This window comes from Netta rufina, assembly GCF_964035555.1.
Source record: "Netta rufina genome assembly, chromosome: 4".
NCBI lineage: Eukaryota > Metazoa > Chordata > Aves > Anseriformes > Anatidae > Netta > Netta rufina.
In genome coordinates, this window is record NC_140127.1 from 76,993,426 (window position 1) to 77,010,401 (window position 16,976).

Sequence of the window (16,976 nt, forward strand, 5' to 3'; positions counted from 1 at the left end):
ACCCCATTTCCAAGGTCTCCTTGCTGCCTCCTGGGTGGGTTTCTGTATCCACTGGCTGCAGACCTGGTCACTGTGCACCTGAGCAAAGAGCTTCTCTCCAGAGCCCCAGCTGCCACAGCCAGCTACCCTTTAATTCCATTTTTCTCCAGCTGTTGGGTTAGGGGATTCTCTTTCCAGGAAGGGGTTTCCCCCTTGGTTGGAGGCTCAGCCTTCCTGGTACTTTCACCTGCCCGTGCACAGGGGGGCCCCTGGCCCCACTCACAGCGTGCTGGGACCGACTGCCCTTCCTCCCACAGAACAAGGTCTTCATTTACCGGGGCAAGGAGTACGAGCGCCGGGAGGACTTTGAGATGCGGCTGCTGAGCCCCTTCCCCAACGCCGAGAAGCTGAAGACCACATCTCCGCCCGGCCCCGACATCACTGGCTCCCCGGGGCAGTGTATCCTGGCAGCGTGGGCACGGGCAGGGCGGGCGGCTCCCCGGGCCCTCATCCCCACGCAGGTCCTGCAGCACCTCCCGCGCACCCCCCATCCCCTCTCCCCTGCAGCCCCAGCCCCTCAGCCCCGCGGTGCTTGAGGCTCCTTCACTCCCGCAGACATCCAGTGCTTCACCGTGCAGCCGGTGGAGGAAGCCAAGGTCCGGTTCAAGGACCGGAGCATCCCGGAGCAGATCACCAAGTGAGTCCCCCGGCAGGGACGGGTGCACCGCCTGGTGTGGGACACCACGGGGACGTCTTCCCCTGCACACGTCTCTGTGCCCTGTCCCTTCCCTCCTCTGCAGCTTCTACAAGGCCAACCACGTCCAGAAGTTCAGCTACTCGCGGCCCTTCAAGAAAGGCCCAAAGGATCCAGACAACGAATTTGCAGTGAGTGCTTCCAGGGGCTGCCGGGACCCCAGGACAGGGGGAAAGACAGAGCTGCAGGGGCCCTGACAGGAGCCAGGTCTCAAGGGGATGCAGAGGGACAGGGGGCTCTGGTCCTGGGATGGGGAAGGCGGCAGCCCCGTGTGGGAGCCCCCCACCCCGTGGGGTGGCCGGGGGCACCCTGGGGTGACGGGGAGCGGGGCGGTGCAGTGACTGCTGCCCTGCCCGCAGACCATGTGGATTGAGCGGACGACCTTCGTGACAGCCTACCCCCTGCCTGGCATCCTGCGCTGGTTCGCGGTGACCACCACTACCACGGTGAGGAGGGGGCTGCGAGGGGAGTGGGGACATCCCCAGGCACCCCTTTCCCAGGCTGCCCCCTGCCCAGCCAGCGGCTCCACTCGTGGCTTTTACCCCTCGGTCAGAGTGGGGGGGAGCCCAAAGCCCAGGGGGGCCGGGTGCTGCGGCAGTGAATGCAGGCAGCACGCAATCTGGGCTGTGGCACCGCTCTGCTGCAGAGCCCCTCTACAGCAGCACAAGTGCTGTCACACAGCGTCCCCGGGGTGCTCACTGCTGTTGCACAGCGGCCCCCACAGTGCCAATGACGTTTCCATAAGCTCCCCACTGAGCTGCCCCTGCCACGCTGTCACCTGGGCTGCAGCCTCTCACCTGCAGTGAGAACCCTGCAGGCAGCCCGGAGCCAGGGACCCACACAGCGTGTCCCCGCAGGCCACCAGCTCAGTGCCAGAGGCTCGAGGGGCTTCTTGGGGCCCCCGGGACGAGATGTGCAGCCCCGGGGCTGGGGAGGGCAAGGCTGCAGGCCAGGCAGCTGCTGATCCCCCCCTCCCTGGGCACAGAACATCATCTCTCCACTGGAGAATGCCATCGAGACCATGATGAAAACAAATGAGAAGATTCTGAGCGAGATCAACCGGCACCAGAACGACCCCAGCCTGCCTGTCAACCCCCTTTCCATGCTGCTCAACGGCATCGTGGACCCCGCCGTCATGGGCGGCTTCGCCAAGTATGAGACGGTGAGGACCGAGGACGTGCGGGTGCTGCCCCGGGCCGGTGCTCTTGGTGTGGGGACAGAGCACAGGGCACCAGCACCACCCTGTGCCCGTGTCAGCCACCAGCGGGACTGAGCGGGGCTCGCTGCAGGCCTTCTTCCAGGAGTCATACCTGAAGGAGCACCCCGAGGACCAGGGGAACATCGACAAGCTGAAGGACCTGATCGCCTGGCAGGTACCGCCTGTGGCACCCCACCAGCAGCCCTGGCCCGGGGAGCCCAACGATCCCAGCCAGACCCGCGCCCTCTTCTCCTGCAGACCCCGCTGTTGGCAGAGGGGATCCGGATCCACAAACGGAAGGTGACGGAGGACTTGCGGCCCTTCCACGAGCGCATGGAGCAGTGCTTTGTGCAGCTGCGGGCCAAGGTGGAGAGCCAGTACGGCGTGCGGGAGATGGTGAGTGCCAGGGCAGCGTGTGGCACCCGCAGGGGCTTGCTGCACGAGGTGCCCCACGTCTTGGGGCAGCGGGTTGGGCCCCATAGGGGGTGTGCGTGTGGGAGCACAGGGTCTCTGCCTGCCCTGGGAGCAGGGACGACTGCCACTGGGTAGCACTGCAACCAGGAGGGGCGAGAAGGGCGAGAGGCTCTGTGCCTCACCCCTCCTGGTTCTTGGTCCCCCGGCGCTCTCAGATCTCCTTCGAGGACCGGCGAAGTGGGCGACCCCGGTCTGCAGCCTGGGGACCAGACTGGGACCGGCAGAGCCACGTTGGAGACAGGCGAGTGCGGTGTTGGGGAGGAACGCTGGTGGCCCTGCCTTACCCCCTGCCACCCCCACAGCCCTGAGCCATTCCCACTCCCCAGGGCACCACACGCTTCCCTCCCTCCTGCCCCAGCGCAGTGCCCACCCAGCTTCCCTCCCTGGTGCTTTATGCCGAGCCACATCTTAGGGGCCCATCCCACCACGCCACCCCCATCCCATCGGGAGGACACAGAGCAGACACACCACGTGCAGCCCTCCCAGCTCACCCGGACACTGCTGTCCCTGAGCCATCTGTGCCTCTCCCTCTTGGTCCCACCTCAAGCACCCGCTGCTGAGCTCTGCCAGGGTCGGCGCTGGTGCCTGGCTCAGGGCAGCCGTGCCTGGTTGTGGCCCAGCTGGTGAGCAGCACGGCCCCGCTCCCACTCCCCTGCACTGGCCGCTCACCAGCCCCAGTCTCTCTGCAGCACGGAGGCACCCCCGACCCCAAAGCCTGCCCCACGCACTGCCGAGGGCGAGGACCGCAGGAGCGAGCGCAAGGAGAACCGCTCCAGCACCTTCTTTGGGTACTGGCGGCAGGAGACGCGCCTGTCTGTCCCGGAGCTGCCAGAGCCCAAGGTGATGGTGCCCAGCACAGCCCTGCAGCCTCCCTGCTCGCTCTGGGCTGACGGAGGGGAGCAGGGGCAGAGCTGGAGGCGTGCGGGGCTCAGAGCCCTGCAGACAGGGTGCTAGGGAGCATCGTGCCCTGCCAGAGGCTCCTGCGCTCCCGGGCTGTGGTCCTGCCCCCCGGGCACTGAGCCCCCTCTCCGTGCCCCAGGATGACAAGCGGAGACTGTCCCGCAACATGAGCGAGAGCAGCCTGGGCAGCTGCGATGGGAAACAGCCGCCACCGAGCCGCGAGCCCAGCACCGCAGGTACCCCCAGCCCCACAGGTACCCCCAGCCCCGCAGCCTTCCCACCCCCTGCAGCCGGGGGGCACCTCCCCAGCCCCACAGCCCTGCTGGCATCCAGCCCCTGAGAGCAGGGCTGCAGCCCCAGCCCCTCAGCACTGGGCCCTTGCTCCCGGGGGTGGCCATGGGCAGCCCAGGGCCCCCGGAGCAGGCCCGGGCCCCCCGGTGCTGTGCCGGCCGTGCTGCCCAGCCCGCCTTCCTCCACAGCGCTGTCCCCGTCCCCCACGGGCTTTGGCGGCCGTGTGAAGAGCGCGAGCAAGGCCCCGCCGCTGCCCCGCAGGATCAGCCCCATGGTGTACGAGGCCTTCCTGGAGCAGAGCGATGCTGCCAGCGGGGGGAAGGTACCGCACGGCCCTGCCCCGGCCCAGCCTGGCCCCTGCCCCCCGTAACCACCCCCTCTGCTCACAGGCGCTGCCGTCACCGACAGCGGATGGAAGCAGGGCGCTGAAGTCACCCCCGCTGCCACCACCGAAGTCCAAGCGGCTGTCACAGCTCTGAGCCGTCCCTGCCCTGCCCGTGGGGGCTGGAGCACGGGGCCCTGTCCCGGCTGCCCCCCTGCCTCTCCCACAGCGCTCGCACCAGAAGCACCCGCGTGGCTCCAGGACACCCCGTGCACCCTGAGGTGCTGCTGCCCTCAGCCTGGGACCCCAGCTGGGACCCCCCAACCACTGCTCTGCTTCAGACCTGGCCCGGCCCTGCTGCCTCCCCCACGCAGCCCCCCAGTGCCCTGCCTGCAGGCTGCCAAGAGGACTGCCATCCCACCACCGCCACCACCCCGGCACAGAGCGAGCCGGAAAGCTCCCTGCCAGCTCCCTGAACCCCCTCATACCCTTCCTCTGCTGCCCCCCCCATCCCACAGCACTGGGATGGACGCTTCTGGCCCTGGCCATGATCGCACAGGAGCCAGCCAGGTCGGTGAGCACAGCCTGGGCAGCGCCGTACCCTGTGCAGTGCCATCTCCCCTGCTGGTATCCAGCCTCACAACCCCACCTGTGCTGAGCTAGCACCGCTGCAGCCAGCGGCACGGCCCCTGCCTCCCTGCTGCAGGCAGGCTGCAGCCACGAGCCGACTAATAAAGGACCCACTTGTCAGCCAGGTGCCCTGCAGTGTTCATCAAAACCCAGCGCACGCTGCAGCACTCGTCCCTGCCCCACAGGGCCCCAGCATCACACCGTGCTCCAGAGCCGGGCCTCGTGGCGAGGAGAGCCCAAAGCAGCCCCACGTGCTGGGGCTCCCGTTCTCAGCAGCGGGGCTGTGCCAGGTCTCGCACAGGGACAACCAGCTCGCCACTCTGCCTGCGGAGCTGCACCAGGCTTTTTATTTCCCCCTGGCGTTGCAGGCTCAGGAGCCACGTTTACAGTCTTCTGTACTAAACAGCAGGAACCCAGACCCACACCGAGGGGACGGGGAGGGACGGGGCTGCCTGCAGCAGGAAGCTGCCATCAGCGGGTTCCTGGCTACGAAGGAGGGCACAGACTGGCTCCCCAGGCCGGGGTAAAGAAGGGGCACAGAGAGACGGTGTCTCGTGCCACCAACACGACGTCTGTGAGCAGCGGGGCTGCACTGGGGCTCCCTCCGTGCTGAGCAGAGCGACAGAGCCGCCTGTCCCTCGCCGAGCCTGGCTCCTCACAGCGGGTTTGCTGAGGAGGCTGCCAGCCGCTTCCCAATGTAGATCCTGATGGGAGACAGAGACTGTGAGGAACCTGCCTGGGGAGAGCCCGGCTGCGAGGCGTGAAGGCAGCAGCCACAAAGATGACTGCAGCTGCTGGGAAAAGCACTGGGAGAGCTCCCAAGGAGGAGCAGGAGAGTTCCTCCCCTCCCAGGGGACAACCTCCTGCCAGGGCAGCCAGAGGCCCCAACGGCAGAGCAGGGCTGCGCCCCGCCAGCACCCGGGGGTCGGTTCTGGCCCTGGCAGACTCACCCCAGTCCCAGCGTCAGCACGTGGCTGAGCAGCAGCGAGGGGATGAAGAGCAGCAGCAGCTCTGAACTGAAAAGCCTCTTCTTCCTGCCCACCGCCCCTCCCGGCAGGCTCCACAGCACCGGCTGCGGGGAGCACACGAAGGCAAAGTCCCTGGGAAGAGCGAGCCTTAGGGGCTGCGCAGGACGGGCAGGCACAGCGGGAGGGCGCGGGGCACGGCCGGGCCTTACCTCGCGGGCAGTTGCTCGGGGCAGCGGGAGCAGCCCCGGCCGAGGGCTGCGGGCAGGCGTCTCCCCGTCCGCTCGGCGTCCTCCGGAGCGTCCCGCTGGGCGCGGGCGGCCGGCTCCGTCCCCGGCGGGGGCTGCGGGCGGCCCGGGGGGGCCCTGCCGCGGGGAGGGGGCCGCTCGCCCGCCCGCCCCGCTCCTTCCTCGCCTCGGGCCGGGGGGCCGGGCGCCGGCGGGGCTCTGCGGACACAGCCCGCCGGTCACCGGGCGCCCCCCGGCCCCGGCCCCGCCGCCCGCCCGGCACTCACCCGTCGCTGCCGTCGGGCTCCAGCTGCGCCTCCAGCAGCAGCCGCTCCACGTCGGCGTGGCACGAGGAGGGCGCGGGGTCGGCGCCCCCCGGGCCGCTCCGCAGCTGCACCCAGGAGCCTGCGGGCAGCCGTCAGCGCCGCGCCCGGACCCCAGACCCCAGACCCCGGACCCCCGCCCGGCACCCCCGGGCCGCCGCCCCCCGCCACGACCCGCGCCCCCCAGCACCTGCCCCGCGCCCTCCTCCCGCCCGCCCGCGCCCCCCGTGCTGGGCTCGGGGTCACCCCGCCGGCTCGGGACCCCCCCCGCCCCCCGGGCCGCGCCCCCCGCCCACCGCCCCCCGCGCACCGCCGTCCGCCATGGCCCCGCGGGTCGCCGCCGCGCTCAGCCCCCGCCGCCACCGGCCCCGCGGCTCCGCCGGTCACGTGACGCCCTCAGCCCGCCCCCCCCTCATGTAAATAGAGCCACCGGCACCGGGAGCCCGCGCGTTAAAAGGGCGCCGGCGCCGCCCGCTGGGTCCGCGCTGAAGGCGGCCGCGCGCTCCGCATCGCCCCTTTAAGCGGCGCCTACGTGCGGCGGGCGACGGCCGCGGCGCGTGCAGAGCTGCACGGAGCCCCGGGCCCCGCCCCCGGCCCCGCCCCTCCCGCCCCGCCCCGCCCCTCCCCGCACGCGGCCGTTTGCTTCCTCCGCCGTTTTATTGCTGCCGCCGCCGCGCCGGGCTCGGCCCCTCCCGGGCCGGGCCGCGCCCCCCAGCCCCGCGCCGCCGCCGGTGCCGGTGCCGGTGCCGGTCCGGTCCCGTCCGCTCCGCTCAGGGGCTGCCGCCGGCCCGCGCCGCGCCGTGCTTCTCGGCGAACCTCCTGCGGGGAAAGCGCGGTCAGGGACCCCCGAGACCGGCCCCGGCCCGCAGCCGGGAGGCTCCGCGCAGCAACCGGCGCGGGGCCGGGGGCGGCCCCGGGGCTGGGCAGGGCTGGGCGGGTCGCGCCGCGGGACCCCCGCACACCGCCGGGCAGCGCCTCCCGCCCGCCCCGGCAGCAGCCCGGGCAGGCCCGCGCCGGGCAGGGGAACCCTCAGGGATCCGCAGGGCCCCAGCCGCGCGTCCTCCCCATTCGCCCGGCTCCCGCTGTGCCCCCCCTGTGCCCCCCCTTCCTGGACAAGGCTCCAGGTGAGGCAGCCAGAGCAGGCACTGGGAACAGGAGACCTCCGGAGGCCCCTGCCCCAACCCTTCTGTAACTCCCTGACTCCGAAGGCAGAGCGTAACCTTCTGAACAGCCCCGTTCTGGTAGAGCAGCCACAGGGCTACTGTAAGAGCCCTAAATCAAAGGGATCTTTCAGAAGAACAGACCTCTTTGAATTCCTGCTGACAATGAGCTACCCGCGGTTATGTAGGACCAGCCCTTTAAATACGGGCACTTGGAGTTTGCCCAGCTTCAACATCCAGCCACGGGAATTTCCTAAACTAGCCCTAGTAGGGAAAAACTGACAGTGTCGTAAAGCCATAGGATCTCCACGGTTAAACTGATCCCCGAGTCTTCAGAATCTGCTCACGAGCACTCTGGAGCAAAGCTCAGTGCTACGCCTGAGCTCGGCACCAGACAGAATCTCCCCTTTACTGCAAGACCCTACTGATCAGGAACCTCCCCTGGTAGCAGTTGGCCTTTTATCACTCTGGCCTGAACCAAAGGCTGTTACCTCTACCATCTTCTAAGGAGTCAGCCAGGCTCACCTGGAGACACCAAGAAACCATTGGTTCTGCTGGAAGCTTATTCCACTGATTACCAATTTCCTTCTCAGAAATAAGCCTACAACTTCTAAGCATTAGGTACTATTCTGCTTTTCTCTGCCAGATTAAAGAGCCTGATTCCTTCACCCAGAAAGATAATTACATGCAGTGAGCCATCTCATTTACAGTAAATGTAACACACTTCACTTCCCCTCGTATTATTTTGTGGCTCCTCTCCAAACTTATCCTGAATTTTCAGTATCTTTTCTAAAAAAAGTACCACACGCCAGAATTGGACACTCATCCCAGTACTTGCCTCATCCAGACCACGCACAGAGGTCAGACTCCCTCCCTGTTCTCTGTTAGTATTCTCCAGCTATGCTGAGGAAGATTAATTACACTATCCCTGTTGCCAAACAGCAAGCTTCTTTTCTAAAATGAGCATTCCACAGCATCAATACTATTTTCAACGAAATCTATAGTCTCACAATGACTTCTATCAGTCAAATATGTTACACCAAAGAACAAAATCCTTTTTTTTTTTTTTTTTTTTTTGCTAAGCCTCATTCCTCAGAAACTGTGTTTCTGGCAACCAGCTTCTGTCCCACCCAGTCCCCACAAGCAGAAGCCCGGTGACAGTGCAGGAGACCCAGTGTTTCCCAGGAACAACAATGGGCTACGCGCTTGGAAGAGGTGAAGCAGGCAAACACCGGCCTCCTCTGTCCTTCAGCATGGTTCACTGCCCCAGCCCCACCCCACCTCGATCCAAAGAACAGGCCCCTTGGCGCAGCAAAGGCCGAGCCTTGCTTGGGGCATACCCTCCTGGGGACAGGTGGGGCAGGGGGGCGATGCTCACCTCCTGGCGTAGTCGTACAGCGCTCGCTTCCGCTCCTGCAAGGACAGGTGCCGCTCCACCGGGGACTTTGCGAATTGCTTTGTAGCTGGCTGGAACAGAAAACACAAGAGTCATCAGGAGACGGTCAAAGCCAGGAAATCTCCTTATTGGCCCTGTAAGCATCCAGCACGCCAATCTGGTCTCCAGTTTAAAGTGCTCGGTTCCCCTGACATCACGGCTAGTTCCAAACAGGCCATTGTGCTCTGGCTGCGAGCCATCAGAGCGGGGGAAGCATCACAACCACCAAAAGTACCTTGGAAGTAGGCACAGCTACGGAGCCCTGGATGCCAGAAGCAGCTGCAGCCTGGGAGGTAGACGGAGCAGGCAGGTCAGCACCAGCCTCACTTTCAGGGAAGAAGGGCACTCTCCCCTCCAGCAAGTTGGCAATGGTGGTATCCACACAGTTCGTTTGGGCTGTAGGAACACAGAGGATGTGTCAGGAAGCCGAGTTTCCGGACTGTAGCATGCTCTTGCTGCCATCATGCTCCACAGTGCAGCAGGGACAAGGGTTTCTGCTCTCAGGTATCATGGAGACGTGGCATGGAAGGTGATCTGTTCCTGCTAATACCCTAGGCCTGTGCTTACCCAGGTCTGTCCTGATGACCTCCAGAGGCACATGAGGCAGCACCTCCTTGACCCGCTGAGCCATTGCTGTGATCCGCACATCCTCAGGAGCAAAGGACCCAACTCCAGGCAGGCTGGAAGGCATCCTGGGCCTGGCTGCCAGAGGCTGGCTCGAGGCTGCAAGAGAAAGAAGAGTGGGCACAAGAAGGCAGCCTATAGGTACACGGCCTTCAAGTTGCACCAGCTCCACTGCCCCTATGAATGGGGGTGGTAAGCAAGCAGGACCTCCTGCACAGCACCACCACATCTGTGCTGAGGAGCAGTGATCCTCTCCTTACAGCTAGCAACACCCACAGCCCAGAGCACGCAGCTACCCCCGTCCCTGGGAGGATGTCACACCTCTCCTCCTCTCCCACCACCCGTCCGTAACCGAGAGCAGTCTGAGGCTTCCCCAAAGGCAGAGCCTAAGCGGCCATTCCACAGCCTGGACACCCACCTGGGGCAAAGCGGAGAAGCGACGTGTGTCTCAGCCTCTTCATGTGTTCAGCTTTATCTGCTGCAGTGAGCCGTGTGGATACCACACCCAGCTCCATGGCCAAGAGCTGCAGAAATGTAGAGAAGAGTCACATGTACACGGCACACAACATGCACCACCCAGGCACTCTCATCCTGCAGGGAGTGTCAGATGTACAGGCCTGCTTGGAGCCACACTGGGGGGGGAGAGGACAGGGAATTGATTTCTCCAGGTCCTCAGTGATGCATTTCAGTGTTGCATGGAGCACATGAAGGACCAGGAGTATGCAATATCATCCTGCCAAAACAGGCTGACATGGAGATTCGAGACCTTTGGTACAGGAGCTATGATGCACCCAGCACTAAAGGGAAAGGTGGAGAAACAACCACTGTTTATTTGATTTGTGATATTATGAAAGGGGAGTTCTTAGCATGAGAGGTTTGAGCTACATAGGGAGACCCTTGATAACTGGCAGAAAGGATAAACGGGGGATGGCAAGTAGGCCATGGAAACTGAATAATTATTAAGGGGTGATAAATACAGGCCAGAGTCCCCATCACAAATAACACCCATCCAGAAATACCCTTTGCAACTCTCCTTACACCCCACTCTCCTCTGCGACCATCCCAAATCGCAGTAGCCCTACACATCCCTCTCCCACGTCATCCTCCTACCTCCTGAACTCGGAGCGCAAAATCCTCACTCAGTTCTTCAGCTCGTCTGGGGACAGACGGCATCCACCTGAATGGGGACAACAGCACTGGGCTGACTGCCTCACGGGTTGCTGGGGGAGCCAGCCCCATCCGGGACCAATGGTGTGATCCCCACCTCAGCTCTCCCTGCTCACCCCACCTCTCCTCCCACGAGACGAGTGTCAAGCTTTACCACTAGCATCAGGGGCAAGGCATGGCCCAGAGGACAAAACCGGCTCATCTGATCTTAACGCTCAAGCAGAACATGCAAGTTATGTCCTAATAAAGTTCCCGGAAAGGCCCCAAACGAGGAGATGCTGCCATTTACATGGGAGTAGAAAGCACATCAGCAAGACACGAGCCCGATGCAGCTGGCTTTTCTTTACTGAAGAAACGTTAAAGACTGCTCTTTATCGCAATACCCCAACCCCTAAGTGCACACCGGAAAGAATTCAACTCCAAGCCCCTTCAGCTGCCTCCAGACCCTTATTACACCAAAGCTAATCAGACCTGTCTGGGGCCCAGGTGAGCCTGGACTGTGTCTGAACAACCTCTGCAATTCACAAGGTATTGCAGGGAAGAGACAGATGCTAGAGGACAGAGCTGCCTGCAGGGTGTCACCCATGGGACACCCTGAGCAGCCCGGGGGTGAATTACAGCAGAGGATCTAACTTCAAAAATATACCCAGCAAACTTGAAATAAAAGCCCCGTGAGACTCGTCTCCTTCACCAGCTGAGAGCAGGAATTGAGAGCCCTCTGCACTTCAGAAACTGGCTGGAAGGACCTGGCACAGAACAATAATGCCAGACAAAGCCATGCTGCGATACCACGAGGGTGCACGTTAGTGCATGCCAGAAGACCTCTTACTACAGTTGCAAAAAGTCAGGCTCTCTGCCCACCCTAAACCCTGCCCCAAATGCAAGACAGAGAGAGAGATAGTACCTTACTTGATAAACTGTGAAGGGAACAAAGAAGGTCCAGAGCAGCTCTGTAATCCAGGAGGAGTCAGCCACACTCTGGGGAAAAGAGCACAATGAGGTTATGGCCCACAAAACATGAGCTACTCAGGTCTCCCTCGGGGAAGCAGGCGGGCAGAGCAGAGCTAAGGCCTGGCAGTGGGGGACGGATACGTGGGCAGAGATGCAGATGAGTGGGCAAGAGAGAAGGACAAACCCAGAGCACAGTGAGAAAGCCCCAGGGCAGATTCACCTTCATTAGTCCTTGCCAGGCAGAGCAAGAGAGTCAGTTTTCACTGCTCCAAGTCATCTTTTCCTCCCACTAGGACAGCAAGATTTTCCCTCAATATCCCCACATTCTCTACAGGACCGTGCCCTTAGAAAGGACTGACAATGCTTTAAGACCTGTTAACGCTCCCTTAGAACCACGACGGGAATCACACGCTGATGGGAACAGCCCGCGTAACGCCTCAGCTCCCAGAAGCTCTCTCTCCATTTGCAATTTGCATTGTGGAGCTTTAAGAATGACTCTTCTCTTTGAAGATAAATCATTAAAGGCAAGCTGTAATTCATTACTGTCTTCCTATTTCTGAAAAGTAGTAAATAACCTTTTTCCTAAGAAGGACTGCGATGCCTGCCAGAAGAGAGTGGCTGAGCAGTGTCACAGGTGCACGGTAGCAGAGGGCTCTCTGCCCTTCCCAGCCTGCTCAGACTCAGAAGCTGGTCTGACTGTGAGTGCACATCCAAACTGAAGAGCTCCAGAGAATCCTTCCAACCTAAACTTTTCAATGATTCTAACGAATTTGCTACCAAATGGACACTGTTTCTAGGATTTCTGTAGTTGGTTACTTTTATCCTGCAGGTGACCAAACTTTCCACAAGCTGGTGAAAACAACACCTCAAAATCTACAGCCTGTAACGTAGCTCCCTTGGCTTCTTCTGCCTGTGACTTCATCCTGGACCAAAGCATCATAGCTCCAAGACAGGCCTTGAACCTGGTTTATTCAACAGCCTGGAAAAGGTGCTATAAATGAGAGAAGCTCAGAAACCACAGCCACCAAGGGGAAAATAAAGAATTAATCTCCTGAGTAAACAGATTTGAGATTTAAGAAGCCTGAAATCAGAAGCCTTATAGTGATCCCAAGAGCCAGTCTTCAGAGTAACACTGCTGTGTGCCACAGAGCGACACCTCCCTTCAAGGTTCCAGCCAACTGCAGCTAGAGAAAATTCTTTCTTAAACCCTGCCTTGGGCGTTTGCTCAGACTGGCGTCCATGTGCCTATGTATTTATGTATCAGATAAGTATCTAAGCAAGCTTTCTGTAAAGCACTGATCGAACCATCCAAAGCATCCCATCTCCAGTCCTGAGAAATTACTGATGATTTAAAACGACATAAGAAATCCACTGGGATTTACTTTGCCAGTTTGTATGAAGGACAAAAAATACTACATCGTTTCTGAAGGTAAAAGTCTGAGCCAAGAAATTGTTATAACCAGCACCTTCAACCAAATAAGCAGTTGTGTGCATGTTGTTCTCCCTAACATTCATGAAGGAAGACAGACAGACAAATTTAAAGATTTCCCTACAACTTGTCACATTTCACAGAACTTCTTAGAGGGATCAAAACCATAACAAGACAACATATTCATCACAAACAACCCAGGACAGGGCATCTGTCCCACCTCACTGAAGTAGTCATTCAAAAATTTAAAGTATCATCACTGTTAGAAAACCACATCTTAATCCCAAATTGAACTTGTGTATTAACAGTACCTAGTTTCAGCAGCTGCAAAGATTGCTGCTGTGTTTTGACAAAAAAAAAAAAAAAAATCTCACTCTTAAGCAACTTCTCCACTGTGCAAGCAGCTATCCTCAATCTCTCTGCCTTATCTCCGATAAGCTGATTAAGCTGGATGCCTTCAAATCCTGGTCTGTGGATTGTGCACCATGCTTACAGCCTTCCTGAGCTCCCTCTAGTCCCACTTTCTTGGCAGCAGGGTTACCAGAGCTTTGCAGCCTACTGTAGCAGCAGTTGTCACCATTGCACGTGTGCAGCTAACACCCTTTTCCTTACTATACCAGCTGCTCCTCTTGTGCATCCACTGGCTGTGTTAGACTTGTAATATTGGGATTGCCTCAGTAACCCAGCTCGTTCGTTATTCACTAAGGAAACTGTGCCAGCAAGAATCTCAATACCGTGCTCCTGTGGACAGGAGCACTAAATAGCATGTGACAAAGAACTAACAGCTAACAGAATCTCACTTGAAAAATACCTGCCTGCTGAGGTTTTGCTACGGGCAGTGACGTTTTGTGACCTGCTGGCAAGTGGCTTTAAACCTATTTAGTGCATCCTGCCACCTTAAAAAGATGAAAATGGAAAACCCAGTAAAGCACCTAACCAACATAAAACGGGTGTTTTAATCAAGTAAGCCCATAAGCCACATCAAGAAGTAAGAAATTCAACAAAATCTCACTGTAAATAAGATGAGAGCAGTTTTACTGCTGTCAGTTTAGCAGCACTAGTACTCTCGTTGTGAACTTTGCCACTTTTCTGAAGCTAACATTGCATCATATTACATATCTGCACTTAGGAAACATGAATTCAAGAACCTGATTTGGAGAGCCTTGCAAAACTTTCAGTACGTCACTCAGTCTCTAGGGGGGCTGCAGTTCTTTCAAAACATTTTAAAAGAAGGGAACTAACCAAAAGGGTGTAAGACACCGATGGTCATGGAAGCCAGACAGCATATTGTTAGACAGCCAAGCCACTAAGAATGTCTACCAAAACTGAGCGTAACTAAAAGAACGTTGATTTAGTTAGCTCAAGTTCTCCAGAAAAGGCAGCTGAAAAGCAAACTGCAAACATGAGAAGCTCATCCCAGGATGACAGGGAACCAGGCCAGGCTGTGCTACCCACAGCCTTCAAAGCAGAAGCAAAGTTAGCGACACCACGGACCCCCTGACACAGCTTCCAGAACTCCTCCTTGCCCAGCACCACCAGACTCACCACGGTGATCAAAGGCCTCTGAACCTGTAGGGCAACTGGCTGCACCACGTCCAAGATTGAGAACGGCCAAGAGCTGAAAAGGAAGAGGACAGCTGCCAGTAAACCCCAAAGCTGAAAGAACCCCGAAGACACGTGCTGCAGGAGCACTCATTCCTAGTACCTGAAGCGGAGCAAGCCGGCCCGGCCGTTGGTGGCAGCCTCCTCGGGGAAGAGCAGCAGCGGCGGGTTCTCTCTGTGCGACGAATACGCCTTCAGGGAATCCACCAGCTCTGCCCGGCTGCCTGTCACTCCCAACTCCATGAACCCCCGTGACCAGCAGATGAAGCCAGGAGCACCATTCAACGCAGGCTGCGGGAAAAGATAAGAACAGGGAAGAAATGACACCCTGTCCGCCCTTCAAGGCCTATTTTCTCAGGTGATAATGGGAGACGAAGCTTCTGCTTATTAGCAAAAATGCCTCTGGGGGCTGAGGGAGCAACCTATATGCTAAAAATGCTAGCAGCAGAGAACGTGCTACCGCCAGGTTTCAGTGGCAGCTCTGTCCCATTTCCTGGGAATTTTAATTCCCGATCCTCAGTTCAGATCATATCCCATCCATCCGAGAAACAAACTGCTCCCTGCCCTGGGTGACGGCCACGTTCCCCACGTTTTCTCTAGGAGCTCCCAATATGCTTGACGAAGGATACACTGCTTCCAAGAGTTACTTTTCTCCAGGTAAGAACCCAATCTACTGCCATTCAGGACATAATACCAGTTAACTCCCAGACACATTTGAGGCCTACGGATTCAGGGACTCCATATACAGGAAACTTTGTAAGAACGCAGGGAAAGTTACACAGCTGCCAGCCCAGCACAACCCGAGCACACTGCTTGGGCGCAGCTCCTCTCGGCGTTGCCTGTGCAGGGCAGGCGGCACCCAGACACGGCACCCAGCGCTGTGAGAAAAGCCCACGGCCAGCCCTGCTTTGGACATCACCTACCCCAAGGGCCATGAAAAGATACAGATGCTAGAAAATGCCCACTCTCAACAAAATCCCTCCCCACTGTAACCCTCACCAACTCCTGTTACCCTCACCTTGTTTCAGTTTGTCACACAAGCATGAAACCAAGCCTCAGGAAATAAAAAGAGTCATGACTCAAACAATCCTAAGTTAACCCACAAGAACTGAAAAAGCTCAGGGCAATACCTGAATTCTGAAACAGCTCTCTGCGCACTTCTCATGCAGAGAGATGTTTCCAGACCCACCGTGCCCTGGCTCTGCGTTGCTCACCGTGTTACATGAGGTCAGGAGGTTGATGACGTTGTGATCGAATTGTGTCACGTGGTTGGCAATGTACACCTGCACGTTGACATCCCGAAGCCGGGGATCACTTTGCTGCACAAACAATCCCAGCACTGAGCACATCACACGTACAATAAACCTACAGCAGAGAAAAAGGGTTTCCTCAAGTCCCACAGTCTGAGCAACACCTGTCTCAGAACATCCTACAAGCAAAAACCTAGGAACTTATGTGATTTGGAAAAATATACTGGTACAAAATGGTGATGGTGTGGCAGGTGTACGGGCCAGGAGTTGTTAGGGGGCTGCAGCTGGAGCCAGAAGCTGCCAGCACACACCACAGGGCAGTAAACCATGCAGCCTCCACGCAGGACATGCAGCGATCCACGTGCTCCAGATCGAACCTTGAGCACACAAGAGCGATTGCCAGCTTTGATCTTGGCAGGAAGGCGTCTTTATAGGTCCCTGGGACAAAATGTTCTTGAAGCACAGCTCCCTGGAAACCTCTGCCCGAGCCCAGCCTCCATGGCACAGGCCCCAGGCTTGGGCGCCCCCCCCAGCCCCACCGGGTGCCCGCACGCTGCCCCCCTTCCCCCCAGGCTCACACACCGCCGCACGACGCTGTCGGGCAGGATGCAGCTGACCAGGAAGACGTGCACGCCGATGAAGAGGCGGAGGACGAGCAGACAGAGCCCCACGGGCGCGTAGAGCAGCAGCGCCAGGAGCAGGAACCCGTCGGTCGGCAACCTGCGGGGCACAGCGCAGCGCCCGTAGACGGAGGGCGCCGGGGCGGCCCGCGGATGGGCCGGGTCACGGAGAGGCACCCCCGGCCTCACCCCCGGCCTCGCCCCCGGTCGCCCGCCCGGGGCGCACCGTACGGGGCCCAGCGAGACCCCCGGCCCGGCCCCCGCCCCCCCGGGCCGCCCCTTCCCACCGGGCTGCCCAGGGGCGCCCCACGGCCCCCGCAGCGGAGCCCCAGCGGCACGCGGCTGCCCCCGGCGCTCACCGGTGCGAGTCGAAGAGCCGCTCGGGGCCCGGCGCCGCGCCCGGCTCCATCCCCACGCGCTCGGGACCTCAGCACCGCCCGCCTCCCGCCGCCATCTTCCGCCGCCACCCGCCCGGCCCGCGCGGGGCAGCCTGGGAGGGGCGGTGCTGTCCCGGCGTGCACCGCGCCGCGGCTCTTCCCCCCCGCCCCCCCCCTCACTTTGCCGGGGCCCCGGCGCTCGGGGCCGCGGGGAGGAGGCTGCGCGTTGGGCAGACCCGGAGAGCTGCTGCGCCGCACGGCCCGGCCCGACCCGCGCTGCCGCTACCGGAGCGCCCCG

The 16,976-nt window shown here is 60.2% G+C and overlaps 3 protein-coding genes across 3 annotated transcripts in view; 1 reads left to right on the top strand and 2 right to left on the bottom strand.

The window, feature by feature from the left end:
* The window catches only part of LOC311209304 (dedicator of cytokinesis protein 2-like), a gene marked incomplete at its 5' end in the record, with an annotated part of 66,184 nt that extends 61,834 nt beyond the window's left edge, over window positions 1-4,350 (top strand). The window contains 12 exons of the mRNA XM_084286568.1: window positions 297-438; window positions 595-676; window positions 780-864; window positions 1,093-1,179; window positions 1,719-1,895; window positions 2,023-2,106; window positions 2,190-2,327; window positions 2,561-2,655; window positions 3,095-3,245; window positions 3,445-3,541; window positions 3,785-3,918; window positions 3,986-4,350. Coding sequence (XP_084142694.1) covers window positions 297-438; window positions 595-676; window positions 780-864; window positions 1,093-1,179; window positions 1,719-1,895; window positions 2,023-2,106; window positions 2,190-2,327; window positions 2,561-2,655; window positions 3,095-3,245; window positions 3,445-3,541; window positions 3,785-3,918; window positions 3,986-4,075 — 1,362 coding nt within the window. The 3' untranslated portion in view covers window positions 4,076-4,350. The remainder of the gene's footprint in view (window positions 1-296; window positions 439-594; window positions 677-779; window positions 865-1,092; window positions 1,180-1,718; window positions 1,896-2,022; window positions 2,107-2,189; window positions 2,328-2,560; window positions 2,656-3,094; window positions 3,246-3,444; window positions 3,542-3,784; window positions 3,919-3,985) is intronic.
* A 531-nt stretch (window positions 4,351-4,881) lies between these two features.
* Window positions 4,882-6,464, bottom strand: LOC311209086 (BCL2/adenovirus E1B 19 kDa protein-interacting protein 3-like). The gene is made up of 5 exons (XM_084286200.1): window positions 6,374-6,464; window positions 6,028-6,145; window positions 5,726-5,959; window positions 5,499-5,648; window positions 4,882-5,252 (listed from the first exon to the last, which is right to left on the bottom strand). The coding sequence occupies exons 1-5, from the start codon at window positions 6,384-6,386 to the stop codon at window positions 5,204-5,206; spliced, it is 564 nt and encodes a 187-aa protein (XP_084142326.1). The 5' UTR covers window positions 6,387-6,464; the 3' UTR covers window positions 4,882-5,203.
* A 243-nt stretch (window positions 6,465-6,707) lies between these two features.
* On the bottom strand, window positions 6,708-16,782 carry AUP1 (AUP1 lipid droplet regulating VLDL assembly factor). The gene is made up of 12 exons (XM_084285897.1): window positions 16,661-16,782; window positions 16,264-16,401; window positions 15,646-15,796; window positions 14,535-14,722; window positions 14,375-14,447; window positions 11,354-11,427; window positions 10,393-10,459; window positions 9,701-9,806; window positions 9,226-9,381; window positions 8,894-9,054; window positions 8,602-8,690; window positions 6,708-6,882 (listed from the first exon to the last, which is right to left on the bottom strand). The coding sequence occupies exons 1-12, from the start codon at window positions 16,708-16,710 to the stop codon at window positions 6,834-6,836; spliced, it is 1,302 nt and encodes a 433-aa protein (XP_084142023.1). The 5' UTR covers window positions 16,711-16,782; the 3' UTR covers window positions 6,708-6,833.
* Between the last annotated feature and the right edge of the window lie 194 nt (window positions 16,783-16,976).

Bases quoted from the DNA above. Each gene is read 5' to 3' on its own strand.
- LOC311209086 (XM_084286200.1), bottom strand. The intron at 5,960-6,027 runs GTGAGTGCCGGG...CTGTGTCCGCAG, and splicing joins GAGCCCGACGGCAGCGACGG to AGCCCCGCCGGCGCCCGGCC. The intron at 5,649-5,725 runs GTAAGGCCCGGC...CGCTCTTCCCAG, and splicing joins CCCGAGCAACTGCCCGCGAG to GGACTTTGCCTTCGTGTGCT.
- AUP1 (XM_084285897.1), bottom strand. From the start codon at position 16,710: ATGGAGCCGGGCGCGGCGCCGGGCCCCGAGCGGCTCTTCGACTCGCAC. The intron at 15,797-16,263 runs GTGTGTGAGCCT...TCTCTGCTGTAG, and splicing joins CCCGACAGCGTCGTGCGGCG to GTTTATTGTACGTGTGATGT. The intron at 9,382-9,700 runs GTGGGTGTCCAG...TTTCTCTTGCAG, and splicing joins GCTTCTCCGCTTTGCCCCAG to CCTCGAGCCAGCCTCTGGCA.